Source organism: Numenius arquata, chromosome 9 (assembly GCF_964106895.1).
Source record: "Numenius arquata chromosome 9, bNumArq3.hap1.1, whole genome shotgun sequence".
In the NCBI taxonomy this organism is placed as follows: Eukaryota; Metazoa; Chordata; class Aves; order Charadriiformes; family Scolopacidae; genus Numenius; species Numenius arquata.
This window is the reverse complement of record NC_133584.1, coordinates 61,904,432-61,919,284: the sequence shown is the minus strand read 5'-3', so window position 1 is coordinate 61,919,284 and position 14,853 is coordinate 61,904,432. Positions and strand designations below refer to the sequence as shown.

At 56.8% G+C, this 14,853-nt stretch overlaps 2 protein-coding genes across 3 annotated transcripts in view; one reads left to right on the top strand and one right to left on the bottom strand.

Moving 5' to 3' along the window:
- IFT172 (intraflagellar transport 172) overlaps positions 1–11,796 on the top strand; it is a 39,952-nt gene extending 28,156 nt beyond the window's left edge. For both annotated transcript variants that reach the window (XM_074153179.1, XM_074153178.1), the window contains exons 32-48: positions 31–95; positions 230–410; positions 943–1,052; positions 1,457–1,586; positions 2,172–2,270; positions 2,629–2,738; positions 3,232–3,295; positions 3,579–3,665; positions 5,548–5,664; positions 6,137–6,247; positions 7,056–7,175; positions 8,438–8,533; positions 9,099–9,158; positions 9,884–9,982; positions 10,348–10,501; positions 11,302–11,393; positions 11,649–11,796. In XM_074153179.1, the coding sequence (XP_074009280.1) occupies positions 31–95; positions 230–410; positions 943–1,052; positions 1,457–1,586; positions 2,172–2,270; positions 2,629–2,738; positions 3,232–3,295; positions 3,579–3,665; positions 5,548–5,664; positions 6,137–6,247; positions 7,056–7,175; positions 8,438–8,533; positions 9,099–9,158; positions 9,884–9,982; positions 10,348–10,501; positions 11,302–11,393; positions 11,649–11,738 (1,785 nt within the window). In that variant the 3' untranslated portion in view covers positions 11,739–11,796. The remainder of the gene's footprint in view (positions 1–30; positions 96–229; positions 411–942; positions 1,053–1,456; positions 1,587–2,171; positions 2,271–2,628; positions 2,739–3,231; positions 3,296–3,578; positions 3,666–5,547; positions 5,665–6,136; positions 6,248–7,055; positions 7,176–8,437; positions 8,534–9,098; positions 9,159–9,883; positions 9,983–10,347; positions 10,502–11,301; positions 11,394–11,648) is intronic.
- An 875-nt stretch (positions 11,797–12,671) lies between these two features.
- KRTCAP3 (keratinocyte associated protein 3) lies at positions 12,672–14,671 on the bottom strand. The gene is made up of 5 exons (XM_074153849.1): positions 14,453–14,671; positions 14,306–14,365; positions 13,505–13,705; positions 13,105–13,239; positions 12,672–12,756 (listed from the first exon to the last, which is right to left on the bottom strand). Exons 1-5 carry the CDS (start codon positions 14,669–14,671, stop codon positions 12,682–12,684), a joined length of 690 nt encoding a protein of 229 aa, XP_074009950.1. The 3' UTR covers positions 12,672–12,681.
- Between the last annotated feature and the right edge of the window lie 182 nt (positions 14,672–14,853).

Below are 14,853 nucleotides of genomic sequence, written 5' to 3'. Positions count from 1 at the left end.
CATGCAGGTAAATTCCTTCGTCTCTCCTAGGGCAAATTTGAAGAGGCTGAAGCAGAATTTATTAAAGCTGGGAAACCCAAGGAGGCAGTGCTGATGTATGTATCCTTCCCCATCCCAGCATGCTGCGTCTCCTCTCCCCACATGGTTGCTTCTCCAGCATTGGTTGCTTTTCCAGCACTAGTCTGCTCCTTTCTGTCCCTCTTCGTTACATCTCATGTTGATTCCCCAGGTTTGTGCACAACCAGAACTGGGATGCTGCGCAGCGTGTGGCTGAGGCTCATGACCCAGACAGCGTGGCTGATGTGCTTGTGGGACAGGCACGTTTTGCCTTTGAGCAGAGAGAGTTCCAGAAAGCAGAGGCCTTCCTCCTGCGAGCACAGAGACCCGAGATGGCAATAAAGTACTACAAGGTGAGTGTAGCCTGTAGCAATACCATTGCCTTCCTCACTGGACAAGAACCTAGTTTGGATGGAGGAGGAGTAAAATCCATCTCCCAGCTCTCCCTGTCAGCTTAGCAGACAAAGAGAAAGCATTTACTCAGGTCGTTCCTGATAGAACTTAAAAGACTGAACCGGTAGAGATTTCACAGCATAACTCTCTCACAGCTCTGGGAGGAAGTATCCTGCCAGAAGCAGTCTTCTGCCAGTCCTTCTGGTGGTCCTCAGGGGTAGCACGAGTGGGTGCATTTGGAGACTGTGAGTGCCCATTCCACAGAGGTAGCTAGAATGGATAAACACTTTCCTCTGAGGTAGCCTGGGTGAATGGGTAGACATAGGTGCCATTTTGGGGGAGGAAAGGATTGGAAGGTGCTGCTGTGGTTGTTTCTTCCAGTGGGTCCTCTGGCAAGACGACACAAGAGTCTAGATGTGTTATGTGATGCCAGGAGTGTGGGGGATCCTGCTGAACTGGTGAAAATTTCTCCTTCCCATTGGGCTTGTGCAGGAGGCTGGGATGTGGAGCGAGGCACTGCGGATCTGCAAGGAATACGTGCCTAGTCGGCTAGAAGAGTTACAGGAGGAGTGTGGTAGGGAGGCTGCCAAGAAGGGCACCAGGTAAGAAATGCTGTGGTCTGGCTGCAGGGAACAGACGGACAGCTCTTCCCCTAGGCCATTGTGCTGATGCCTTACAGAGGCAGCCTGACCCTGGACTTCTTCCCGCATGGGTTTCCTAACATCCTTCCTCCTTGCTCTGGGAGACTCCAGGCTTCTTCTTGCCATCCAAGGTCTCCCAAATGTCTTCTTGCCACTTGTCTCCCGAATCTCCTGTACCACCAGTGCATTTTCCCAGGGTCTTTTATCAACTCTCTCCTCAGCACTGGCTGTGTGCATTCCCTGTCACATGCTCTGAGGTCCTGGCTTACCTCTGCTGTGCACCTCCCTGCTCATGCCCTACACACTGTCTACAGGATCTCTGGCATCATCCCGGTCCTGCTCACAGCCTGCATTCCTCCCTGCAGAGGAGTGGAAGGGCTGCTGGAGCAGGCACGGGAGTGGGAGCAGGCTGGGGAGTACGCCAGAGCAGTGGACTGCTATCTGAAGGTGCGGGATTCCAGCAACAGCGTCCTGATGGAGAAGTGCTTGCTGAAGGTACAGTCAGGGTCTATGATTCCCTTTATCTGCTCCACTGTCCAGGAGCTCTCCCACAACCTGCTGTGCATCCCAGAGATGCCTCGGTCACTGCAGGGCACAAAAGAGAATCTGCAGGGTCTGAAAGCCTTCACGTGCCATTCTCTTGAGCCATGATGGGCTGTGTGCTTACCCTGCGTTGCACTGACATCCCTGCTCTGGCACTGCTTCCAGCAGCATGCCGGTGTCGTTGTGCCCATATCTCCATGCACGGAAGAGCTGGACTTTATGACTTAGACCTTGGCTAGATGAGTGCCCTTTCTTCTTTTCGTGGTCCATGTCCACCAGCCTCTGGGTTGTGTTCTTGTTCATACTTTTCGCTTTTACTTGTGCCCTTGTACCAACTTCAACAATTATGTCCTTGTCTGTTCTTCTCCCATGTGTGAAAGTAGCTGGGCTTTGCTTCTCTGAATTGCTGAAGCGGGCTGTCATTTCTTCTCTTACCCCATAGTTCAAACACTCCTGACTCGGTATTTTAGCTAAGACTGAGCTCTTTCCTTTCTGGAACAGCTCATCACTCATGCTGCTGGTAATTTCTCTTCACAGGCTGCTGAGCTGGCCATTAAATTCTTGGGTCAGTCACAGAGCATGGAGGTGACACGGACTGTGGCTCCTCAGCTGGTGGCCATGAAGAAATACAGTGCGGTGAGGGCTGGCTCCTGCCCCCAGACTACTGAAGAAGCAGTAACATAGGAAGGGAGAGCTCTATCCAAGAGAAAGAGGCGAAGTCACATCCTGGGGTGATGGGTGGGTGACCCTATCCAGAGTTAGCCACCGCAGGGTCCTCAAGGAGGAAGAAGGAGAGGAAGGGATAAGGTCCTGGAATAGCATCAGAGAGCCAGGCCTTGGGAGGAGGCAGGAAGCAGAGAAGGGGGGTTATCTTCTGGGGAGAGACTTTCTGTTGTTGCTGTGTGCAGGTTGCTTCCAACAGCACCAGCTCCAGCCTGGGCTGCAGGGTGCCTTTGGGGTTTCATCTCCCATGGGGCTGTCTCTGGCCCTGCAGGCAGCTGAACTCTACCTCAACTTGGACCTCATCCAAGAAGCTATCGATGCCTTCATTGAAGGGGAGGAATGGAGCAAAGCCAAGCGCGTTGCTAAGGAGTTGGACCCCAGGTATGCCCTGAACTTCTCAAATTCTACTCTTCCTGCTCCCTCTCCTAGCCCCGGATGATCCCTTGTCCTGTCCTTCTGCGCCCAGGTTCCCTAGGTTCTCCCCACGGTGGCCTTCCCAGGCTTGACAGGGCACGTTCTCCACAGCTGCCCTTCCCAAGCCATTTACCATGCTGACACTTAGTTCTATTGCCACACATCCCATGGAAATTGTTATCCCTTTAGTCCCATCCCCATTTCCCCTTCCCTTGTCAGAATCCTATACGTGCACTTCCTTCTGAAAGTCCCGTGTTCCCGCACTCTCCTCACGCTATATTGCAAAGAGCTGTCTAGACCCTTTCTTTCCCCTTCTGCCCCTGCGCCCAGCAGCAATCCAGAAAGACGTGGCACGGCTGTAGGTCCTCTTTTTCCCAAAGCAGACAGTTGAATCCAGCATCTGCACTGACGCAAGACACTATGAGTCTTGCTGCCTGTTAAAATCATTTCTGCCCAGCAGGTCAGAGGAGTATGTGGACCAGCGTTACAAGGAGTATTTGAAGAACCAAGGAAAGGTAGATTCGGTACGTAGTTGGTGTGTCTGTCACAGGCTAGGGAGTGATGTCAGGATCTGTGTCCATCCTTGGGGCCTTTCTCACGGGGCTTTTGCCTGAGCGTGCCCCCCGGGTGAGGAGTCTGTGTGTGCCTGTGAGTCACGGTTTCTGCGTACCCGAGGGGTCACACTGGCTCTGGGCTTCCGTGCCTTGGAGGGGGAGGAACTGTGTGTACTGGGTGGGGTGATGCCTGCCTTGATGCTGGTAGGAAACCCTGCCTGCACAGTGAATTTATGGTTGTTTCCATCCCCAGCTGGTGGGAATAGATGTCATGGCTGCTTTGGATATGTACGCAGAGCGGGAGCAGTGGGAGAAGTGCCTGGAGGTTGCAGCTAAGCAGGTGAGTGCTTGTGAGAGCCCCCGGGGGACAGACACGGGTCCGACATGGGTCCCGGCTCGCTGAAGCAGGGCCAGCAGGAATGAGTGGGAAGGGAAAAGCACAGGGCTCACTACAGCAGCTCCAAAAACACCTCTCTGCTGCCCCCATCTCACCCCGTCAGGCCTGGTAGGGAAGCATTAGAACGCGGAAGCATATTGGATTTAAATTTTGTGATTAATGGAGCATTGGGAAAAGCTAAATGAGTTGTTTGGGCTGGAAGTAATCGGTACCATGGAAACAGAGAGATTTGTAAAAAGAAAGCTGCCTTTCTACATGTTCTTTAGATGCCTGGTGTCGGTAGAAATGAGACATCCTTGTCATGAAAGCAAATTTGACATTTTTTCATTTTTACTGACCAAAAACTAACAGAATTACCTCAGCAGAGTAATAAAAGTGGAGAAAAGCAAAATTCCAGTGCTATTCCAGTGCAGTAACAGGAGGAGAAAGCTCTAGATTACCAGGTTCTACTTCAGGTGTCTATTTGTGTTCAACGGCTATTGATTGGTTATTGGTTATTGATTCAATAGTTATTGATAAAGGAGCTAAAGAAGGGCAGGTGCTGATTCTTTGAAGTGAGGTTTTGCTTCAGCCAGAGCAGTGGGGCAGCCCTGGCAATGGAGCCTGTGGTTAGTGGAGACACCGCAGCCACTCAGGAAAACGCTGGTGACTTGGACGAGCGCTGGCGATGTGTTGTACTGCTTTTTGATGACTCTGTTTCTAATGCAGTAACCAGTAACCCGAGTTTGGGCTCTACATGGCAAACAATTTCTTTTTGACTCAGGCTTCTCCGGTGATACGAATGGTCTTTGCTGTAGTAGTTGTTATGTTGGAGACTTCTCTGCTGATGTTCTGATTTTCAGGAGACACCAGTGTTGATCTTCTTCCATAAAGAGTAACTTAATGTTCAATTTAATGGTAAAGCCTTAATCAGTTTTATTGTGAGCCAGGCACAAACAGTACTACATTCAGTCCAAGAGGATGTTAGTCTGTTTGTGCCTCTGAGAGAGCACAACCTTGCTCCATGACCAGTGCAGAATTTCATGACTTTTGACGCAGCTGTTCCACCTTGATTATACAGGAAAAAAAGTTATATTTATCAAAACAGGTCACATACCAGACTTAATCTTTATCCCAAACTGTCCTGCCCCAAGTGTTTCACCAGCATCCACATCTGGGTGTCCAAGTTCTAGACATATCGTTGGGGCACTGGTCTCTTGTGATTAATAAGCTTGTTTCCATGGCTCGTTTTTTGACAGCATTGCACATTTTGCACCATCTTCTTCATCTCATTAGTATATTTAAGCCTGTATGAGATGGGTCTTTCCTCAGTTGAATTTCTGTAAGGCCTCAGCAAAGTGTTGATGGGATCACACGCGTATGAGCAGTACTCCAAGGAGCTCTCCAGTGCCGGAGACCTGACAGCATTTGAATAATGGACTAGAGCAGTCCTGCAAGTGACGAGCGTCTTCAGCCCACAAAGTGTTTTGATTCATTCTTTCATTAGATTAAGGGCCAGTTTACAGTTGGTACCTGTGGTGCCACATTGTGGAGATACTGCATTTTTTAGATATTTGGCAGTGTTCCTTTGGCAAGTTTTGCAATTTGGCAAAATTCCTTTGAAAAACAGCTTTATTTGCATGTGTGAAGGATCAGCAGAGCATCAGCTCGCCAGGCTTAGAGGTGTCCAGTGGGGTCCAGGTGCAGTCTGTCTCTGAGCAGCTTGTCTGGCCCTTTGGGATTCAGGTGTGTGAGTGTGTGTCCCTGCTTCTGGAACCGTCCCTACTGAGTGACAAGTGCTGAAGTCATGAATTTCATCCTACTGCTTTCTGTGTGCCTTCTCCAGAACTACAAAGTCTTACACAAGTATGTAGCTCTGTATGCGACCCACCTCATCCGGGAAGGAAGCTGGGACAAAGCCCTGAGCCTGTATGTTCACCATGGAGCACCGGCCAACCCACAGGTAACGAAGACAGCGTGACGTCCCAGTGTGAGTTGCCAGGGTGTGCTATGATCTGCTACATGAGCCCGGCTTCCAGTCCAGAACTGGGGTTGCCAGGCGTTCAGTACGTCCAAAACTCGTCAGCCCTACTGCAGATTCTTCCAGAGGCTCCTCAGCTAGAGAACTGAAGACAACCTCCTTCCACAGGGAAGGAGCAGGGGGAGCTGAGTAGTTGTGTTTGTTTTGAACACCTTAACCACCAAGACCAGAATAAAAAGAACCGCGTTTGCCTCTGAGAGCACTGGCTGCAGGAAGCTTCTTCCCCGTTTCCCTGCCGTGTCCTGCAGCCCCCCTTACCCCAGCAGCAGGTCTGCTCCAGGAGCCTGCCTGCAGAGCGGCCATTCCCTCGGGGTTTGCTTGACAGCAGGAGAGCTCCAGACTTTTGCTGACTCCCCATCCACCTCCCTGCAGATTTCTCTCCATTTTGTTGCAGAATTTCAATATTTACAAGCGTCTCTTTGTGGAAATGGTGAACGCGTCTGGCATGAATTGTGCCGAGGCCTACTCCAGCTGGGCTGAACTGCGTGAGGTTCTCTTCCATCTGGTGAGTGTGGGCCATGGCTACCGCTGCCTGTCAGACTCCAACAGCCTGCTGGCTCCTAGCAGGGGAGAAAGAAGAACCAGTCTCTAGCCAGGTGACACGGGGAGTATTTGTAAAACACAAGCTGAGGGAAAATGAGGAAACGTCCACAATGCGGACAGTAGAACAACAGGATCCTATGAAGTGGACGTGGCTGGGCAAGAAAAGTCAGGGAAGATGACCATGCACTCAAGGCCAAATCCTAAAAGTGGGTCTGGACACTGGCACTTGCAGAGCTCGCCGTGTCGTTGCTACATGGGAGCCTCTCACAACATGCCCGCTTTTCATCGTACACCTGCATTCAGCAGCCTGGGTGGGGCAAGTTCTGTGCTTGGAGAACACACAGAACTACAGACCCTGGAAAATTAGATGGGGAGTCCTCCCCATCTCCCCAGAGATGCTTAGAGCTTTCTGCTCCTTCTTCCCTGTCCCAGATTACTCCAACCAGAGCCCATGGTTGTCTCTTCATTGTTTCTGTCCCACAAATACCCACCTCTAGCAGAAACTAAATCCACAAATCCTCCTTTGTCCATCCAAACCCACCCCTGCTCCAGCGCTGTCTTGTTGCAGTACTGTTGGCTCACCCCTTCTCCCACAGCCTCCTCCCTTCAGCACTCTGTAGGACCCAGAGCACCCAAGGCCCAGCCCTTCTCCGGTCCCCAGAAGTGCCTAGATATTTCAGACCCTTCTCTCCCACAGCTTTTCCCTGGACTCAGGTGGATGAGGAGAGCCCCTGTGCTCTCAAGTTCTTATTTACTCTCCTTTTCTCCAGTGTGAAAACTTAGTGAAGTCAAGCGAGGCAAACACTCCAGCACATGAGGAGTTTGAAAGGATGCTGCTGATCTCTCACTACTATGCCACCCGCTCCGCTGCTCAGGGTGTCAAGCAACTGGTAAGGTTTTTGACGTTCCTTTCACAGGTCACATCCCAGAGTGCAGAGCCCTGTGGGGACGTGCGGGTTCAGGGCTATCTGTAGTTCACTATTCTACTCCATGGGTCACTTGCACATCATGGATGCACGAGAATGGGTCTATAGTGATCTCGGAGCCCACCACTCTCAGGTGGAACTGGAGATAGTCTTCTCTGACTCCTTACTTGGGGAGTAACTGGGACCTGCCCCCAGCCACTGAGGCTGAGATGTAAACCAGTGGGAAGCTGATTCATATGCTCAGCATGACTTGTGAAAGCAGAGGCACCAGCAGAAATTTAGGGATCACAGGAAAATCTGGTCTTCCCAGGAGAGGGATTGCTTCCTCTTTGGCTGTCCTGGGCCATGAGAGCTGCTGGGCTTCACACCTGGTCTTGAGAGCAGATTGGCATTGTGCAGGGCTTTGGGAGCTGAGCTTCTCAGGGGCTGTGGGAGCTCGTGGGCCTGGGCGCTTGCCATCATACAGTGCTTTGGCAGATACTGGACCTATGGGGCTTACTCATGGCTGCATGTGTAGATGCTGGGGGTCCAGAGACACGTCAGACAGAAAGCCAAGTCTGATGTCTTGGAAACCCGTACAGACCCACACAGCTGTGGAATGTTGAGGTGTTGGTAGTCTATTTGGGACCGTGAAGGAGGGGTGGCCTTCCTAGTTCTGATGTGATGAGACTCTATCTGGCAAGCACAGAACCGACATCTCCCTTGAATTCTTCACCCCTGCTCCAAAATTCTTACGTTATGGAATACAAGAAAAAATTTACTGTGACTTTGGCTGAACACCAGAACAGGTTTCATGGAGAGGGTGGAGAGTCTCTATCCTTTGAGGTAGTCCAAACCTGACACGTTCAGGCACGTTCCTGAACAACCTGCTGTAGCTGACTCTGCCTTGAATGGGGTGGAGGAGGACGGACGAGGCAATCCCCAGAGATCCTTTCCCACCTCAGCTGTTCCGTGACTCAAATGGTGGGAGTTTGGGTGTGGCTTCTAGTCAAAAAAAAGAGCAAGGTTTATCTTCTCCATCTTCTGGTGACAGTCTTCCTGTGTGTGCACATAGTGAGGGTACTCACAGTCGGGACTGAAGGTTTTGACCTTCGTTTGTTACGTGTTGGGAGTATGTGGTGCAGCATCCCTGCCATGAGTCTGGGGCAGGACAATCTCATCGGATCCCTTCTGACCTGAGTTTTCTGTGCTGATTGTTGTGGCTCTACTGTCCCCTGTATCTGCAGGACACCGTGGCTGCCAAGCTGTCCATTTCCCTGCTGCGCCACACTGAGCTCCTGCCTGCAGACAAGGCTTTCTATGAAGCTGGGATAGCTGCCAAGGTAAGAGCTGTCTGCCATCGGAGCTGCACCGGTGGACCAATAGCCAGACACTGGCATTGGTGGCCTTTCTTCAAACAGCTTGCCAGCCTCAGCATTTTGTCACAGGATGGCAGTAGGTGTGGGAGGGCAGACCTGAACTGGCAAGGGGGACATGAACTGCAGACCCAGGGGCAGACGTTATATTGCATGGCTCTGTTCGTGTCAGTTCAGGACTCCTAACAACTGATCTGCCTTGCTCGGGGTCACCTCAGTGTCACCTTGCTCCTGAGGCTACAGGTTCTACCTGCCCATGGCAGTGACACGTGGCGAGCAGAGCAGCGTGTTCACTGATGCTGTGTGATAATGCTCGACTCCATCCTGCACGACAGCCTGTGGCCAGTGCTTGCCCGTGAAGCAGTCCCCTGGGATGGTGAACCGGGATGCGTGCTCTCCTCCATTACCCGTGCTGCAAGCGGGATGTTGGGGCACAAACACAAGCGCGTGCTTTCCAGCCATCACTCAGGCAGGGCAGTTGTGGCTTTGCAGATAAGCTAGCTGGTCTCACCTGGGGTTCTCTCTGTTCTAGGCCGTCAGCTGGGAGAACATGGCCTTCATCTTCCTGAACCGCTTCCTGGACCTCTCAGATGTGCGTATGGTCTGCTGGAGGGAGGGCTGTCGCAGGGAAAACCACCGCCGGCTGTGGGCCGGGGCACTCCTGAGGTTCCAGCGTGGTGCTGATGGAGAACCCTGCACGCCGCTGGGTGTAACCAGTGTGCAGCACTCGCTGTGGAGGGACTTGCCATGCGGGGCACCTGAGCGGCTGTGCCCATGTCACCATGCGTGTGCCAGTGCCACCCTGCACGTGAGCTGCAGCAAACAGTGAGCTGGCCTGACAGTCCAGGGCTGTGGTCCTCACGGCTGCAAGTGCTGCTACAGCTTCCCGAGTGATCTGAGTTCCTTCAAGGGAAGGAAAATTTCCTGAGGGGTGGAGGGCATGGCCCAGAGCTTTAGCCACTGTGGTACAAGACTCGGGAGCCCCCGATACCAGTCAATGCCTTCCTTGGTCACCAGACAACACCAAAGCTCAGGAAGCTGGCAGACAGTACTGTACCACTCTTACAAGTGCTGTCAGCAGCTGCTGGGGAAAAAAGCCCCCCATTCCCTCCCTTGAGGCCACCTGACAGGTTTGAGCAGTTCAGTGTTTCAGGGGCACGGGTCCTCTGACACTGCAGAGGCCATAAATGCCACCTCCCAGGAGGGCCCAGTCGCCCCAGCACTAATAGATGGGGGTGTCGGTAATGCCATCCTCACAGTGGAGCTGTCAGCTCCGAGGAGGGGTTGCCTAGTGCTCCACCGCTTCTCCTTCCTCAGGCCATTGAAGAAGGGAACCTGGATTCTCTGGACCACTCTGATTTCCAGGGCACAGACATTCCCTTTGAAGTGCCGCTTCCAGCCCAACAGCACGTGCCTGTGAGTGTCACTTGCCTTCTCCAGCTCCCGTGACCAGTGACACTGCTTCGGTCCCCTCCCTGACCAGGGTTGGGGACAGGGTGGGACAGCAGGAGACAGAAATGTGCTCAGCATTGGCCCCTGCCCCGTATCCCCGCTCCCCGCATGGAGCCCCAGTGCATGCACACGTGCACTCCCTCATAGTCCCCTCCCCATACATGCGTGTGCTTGTGCACGCATGCAACCATGCCTCTCCCCAAACAGGCGCACGTGCGCATCCTGCGTGCATACACATGTCCTCCCATGTCCCTCCTCACGCTGCAGAGGAGCAACTGGGCCGTGACACACGTGCGGTGCCAGGAGGTGGCCTGTCCTCTGCCCTGCAGGAGGAGAAGCGGGAGGAGGTGCGGGACTGGGTGCTCACCATGTCCATGGACCAGCGGCTGGAGCAGGTGCTGCCCCAGGACGAGCGGGACACCTACGAGGCCTCGCTGGTGGCAGCAAATACAGGGGTCCACTCCCTGCCCTGCGTGCTCACAGGTGAGCTCTGTCAGCTCACACGGTGCTATGCGGGGAGGGGGAACGTGTGCGGGGCAGGTCTGGGAAGGAATTCGGGCTGCACTGAAAGAGGAGCAGGGGGACTCTGGCTGTTTTCCTCCTCTACTGGAGGAAAAATGCGTTTTTTACTGTGAGGTTGACTGAGCACTGGAAGAGGTTGCACAGAAGTTGTGGCATCTCCGTACTTGGAGACAGTCAAAAGCCATCTGGATGTGGTCCTGGGCAACTGGCTATGGCCCTGCTTGAGCCACGGCTGGGGAGGGGCTGGGGGGGGTGGGTTGGACCATATTGACCCCAGAGTCCCCTTCCAGCCTCCACCGTTGTGTGATTCTGTGATGGTTGTCTCTCGCACAGCACTGCCCAGGAGCAGCACTGACACACGCACACACAAGGTGCTTGTCCCTGCTTTGCCCCCGCTTTACAAAATCTGTCTCTTCTGGCAAGCGCTGTGCCCCCCCGGCTCCACACACTTCAGAGAGCAGGGGTTGCGCTGCAGGACTTAAGGAGTTGGGGAGAGAAGGGGGGAGCAGGGCTCGGCCACCAGCAGCAGGGCTCTGGCTCCAAAGGTCAGGAGTGGGATGCTCTCGTTTGACATCGTTGGGTGCCCTGGGCAGAGGGACAGGCCTTTATTTTCCTTTGATCTGACCACTGTGGGCACCCCCCCCCCCACTCCGGTTTCCAGAGGCGGCATTGCCCCCCCAGGAGCAGTCATTGCCACAGCACAAGGTAGGGGGTCTGCTGTGGGTCTCGGCTTGATTCTGAGGGCGTCACTGTGTGCCCAGGGTACCCTGTGCTAAGGAACAAGATAGAGTTCAAGCGGCCAGGCCGAGAAGCCAACAAGGACACGTGGAACAAGTTTCTGATGGCTGTCAAGGTGAGCCAGGCTCCCCGTGGGGCAGGGAGATGGGCCGTGGGTGTCAACCCCTCACGCCGACAACAAAATGTCCTGTGCGGTGGAGATGCACTGAACCAGAGCAGGTTTAGTGCCCCCTCCCCGAGTGCTGCCGGGCAGGGGTTACCCTCCTCCACGGAGCCGGGGCAGACCCAGCCCTGGCTGTGCAGCCCCTGGGGGGGCGTGGGGTGGCAGCACCATCCCCTCGCCACTGCCACGGCCTCTCTCGTTCCACAGACGTCCCACAGCCCTGCATGCCAAGATGTGCTCAAGTTCCTCAGCCAGTGGTGTGGGGGCCTCCCAAGCACCAGCTTCTCTTTCCAGTGAGCTGCACCATGGCAGCTTTTGGTCTTGTCCTTCAACACCCCCAATAAACGTGTCCCTTAAGCCTGCTGTGCTCCTCTTTGCCAAGGGCTGCCGAGTCCAGGAACACGTGTAGCTCCCAGGGCCCTACCCCTGTGCAGGCGTCTCTTGGCCCTGCTGGATGACTGTCACACTGGGACCGTGTGTCTGTCTACATCCCTGTGCCTGGGGGGGGGGAACACACATGGAATTATCTCATACAACAGCTGCGCTCTCAGGCCATCAGTGGACCCAGCTCCCGGCCAGAATCTGCCTTGGAGAACCACTTACAGCAGCCAGTGTGAAAAACGCAAGGTTTATTTACCCAGTGAAACATCAGGGGCTCACAACAAAGGGGTTCTTCACCTTCCGTGTTTTGGTCGGCTCGAGCCCAGGCACGGCAACCTGACCCTGCGGCAGGGCCACCAGCGCCCAGCCCTGATGCGGCTGCTGCCCCAGCACCTCTGCCTGCCCCCCCACCGTGTGTAAAACACCCACGGAGCCTTCGGTGGGGCAGGAAGGGCCCTGCAGCCACGGGGGGAGAAGGGGAGAGCAGCTGGGGCCCATGGCGCCTGCTGCCTGGTGACCCCGTGAGAGTCTGGAGTCTGCAGGGCTTGTCGCAGGAAGGGGTGGTGGGGCTGGGGGGACGATGATGGTGCACCCCATCTGGCCCACGCCTCCCCTGGGGCAGGAGTACAGTGCATGTACAATGTGCCCTGGCTGATGGCAGCACCACCTGGAGTGAAAGAGAACGGGTAAGAGCAGGACGGTGCTGCAGGGCCAGGCACACGCTGACACCTGTGGCCAGTATTTGTGCTTGGAGAGAGCCATTTCAGGGCCTGGTGCGGGCAGAGTCCCACTTGCCATCAGAGTCTGCACCGTCCTGTCCCCCGGGCACAGCCCACCCACCACACTCACCTCTCCAGCTCTAGGCACAAGTCTCAGCCAGGAGCTGGTGCATCTCACGGGGCGGCCCCTCCTTCGCCGCACTTGGCCCGGCCACCTAGAGAGAAAGCAGAGCTGGAGGGGTCCCAGGGGCGTGTGAAGGGCTGGGCCAGGTTGGGGAGGTGGCGCTTGCTCAGGGCGGCCAGGACAGACCAGGCTTGGCTATTGGAGGGATGACGAGGAGGGTCCCTCTGCAACTCCCCAAGATGAAGCGGTGCCAGTCTGTCACCAAGGCTGGCCAGAAGAGGTTCAGACTTGACGTCGCCCCCCCCCCCCCTCCCATCGCTGCACAGCCTGCTTGTATGGGAACGAGGGCCCAGCAGAACCCAGCACACTCACAAAGCAGCACAAAGGCAGCAATGCTGGGCCATGCACAGGGAGATCCGTCCAGACCAAGGGGACGTACCTGCTCGGTGCCGTAGCTGCGTGCACAGGGCCCAATGCCCCGGAAGATCAGGGCCACCAAACAGCACCTGCCTGACATCACGGCTTCTGCAGCTGCCAGCAGCATGGAGGGGATCCAGAGTGCCAGGGCTGTGTCCTGCAGAGCAGAGGGTCAGCAGCCCCTCGGGGAACGGGGTCCATGGCACCCAGCCTGCCCGCGGGTGGCTGGGGGGGGGGGGGGGGGGGGGGCTGCGCAAGCAGCAGGGGGTGAGAGAGAACAAAGGGTGTGGGGGCGAGAGGAAGAGAGAGAGCGGGCCAAAGAGAGAGGGAGCGAGAAAGACGAAAAGGAAAAGAGAGAGGAAGCAGAGACAAAAAGAGGAAGAGCGGGAGGGGGTGGAGGGGTGCTGGCCCCGCAGACTCACATAGATGCGCGTGGTGTTGAAAGGACAGTCGTTGGTCGCGATGGCCACCCGGGCATCAGCCGGCAGCACGGAGCTGTCGCAGCCCCTGACAAGGTGCATGCCCCGGCTGTGAACGGTGAGGGCGATGGCCAGGGCCAGGCCCACGCTGCAGGCTGTGGACAGGAGGCAGTTCAACAGGGACACGCTCAGCAGGGCCCAATGCTGCGGGCAGCAAGAACACATGAGAGTGGGGCCGGCCACAGCTGGGGAAACGCCGGGGGGGGGGGGAGCTGCAGGGGGTCAGGGACGCCGACCCGCCGCACACCCGCTCCACAGGGAAACGGGGGTGCTGGGAACCCCGCAGACATTGGCACCCTCCTGCCGCTGCCAGCACGGCTCAGCCCTACGCTCGGGTGAGGCTTTTGCACCTTGCGCATCCTTCACAGCTCCCGTGAGCCCGGAGCCTCCGGCTCCTCCGCGCAGGGAGTCCCAGCCCGGGCCCAGCTCCGCTGAGAGCCGAGCTCCCCAGCGGCAGCCCTGCCTGATGCGGGCCCCCCCCGTGCGACCCGCGGAGGGACGCCTGACCCCGGCTGCAGCTTCACCCACCAGCACCGTGCCCGGTGCCCGGGCTGCCGCCCGCCCTCCCTCCTTCCCGGCGGGGCTCAGCCGGGGCGGGAGGCGACACCCGTAGCCCCGCGAGCGGCCGAGGCGGAAGGAGCCGCCGGGGACAAGGTCCAGGGGAGCGGCGGCTGGCGGGCGGGCGCGGGGCGGTGGCGAGGCCCCCTCCCGCTCCGCTGCCGCCCCCCCGGGCCCCGCACTCACCAGCGCTGCCCGGGACAGGTTGTGCGACACCAGGATGGCCACGATGCCCGCGGCGACGCTCTGCGGGGAGAGACCCGCGCTCAGCCCGCGCCGGGGGCCGGGCCGGCGCCCCCCCTCCCGCCCCCCGCCCCCCGGCCCCGCTCTCACCAGCAGCCCGGAGCCCACCGACACCACGTTGGCCGCCGCGTACTCGGGGGTGACGGCGCGCCCGGCGCCGGCCACGTGCCGCAGGACGGAGCCGTGGACGATGGCGCCCAGCACCAGGCTGCCGTGGCCCAGCACGATCAGCCCCAGCCCGCCCCGCATCAGCCGCCGCGGCTCCGCCAGCGCCCCGGGCGCCCACCGCCCCCCGCGCCCGCCGGCCATGGCCGCCGCCGCCGCCGCCGCCGCCTCCCCACCGCGGCACCGCCCCGGGGCCGGGCAGCCCCGTCCCGCCCCCGCCCGCCCCGGAAAGAGGCAGCACTCGCGTATTTACAAAACAGTTTATTAAAAATAGGAAATGATAGAAACGAGACGCAGGAGCGGCGCTGGGCCCAGCCCCGCACCCC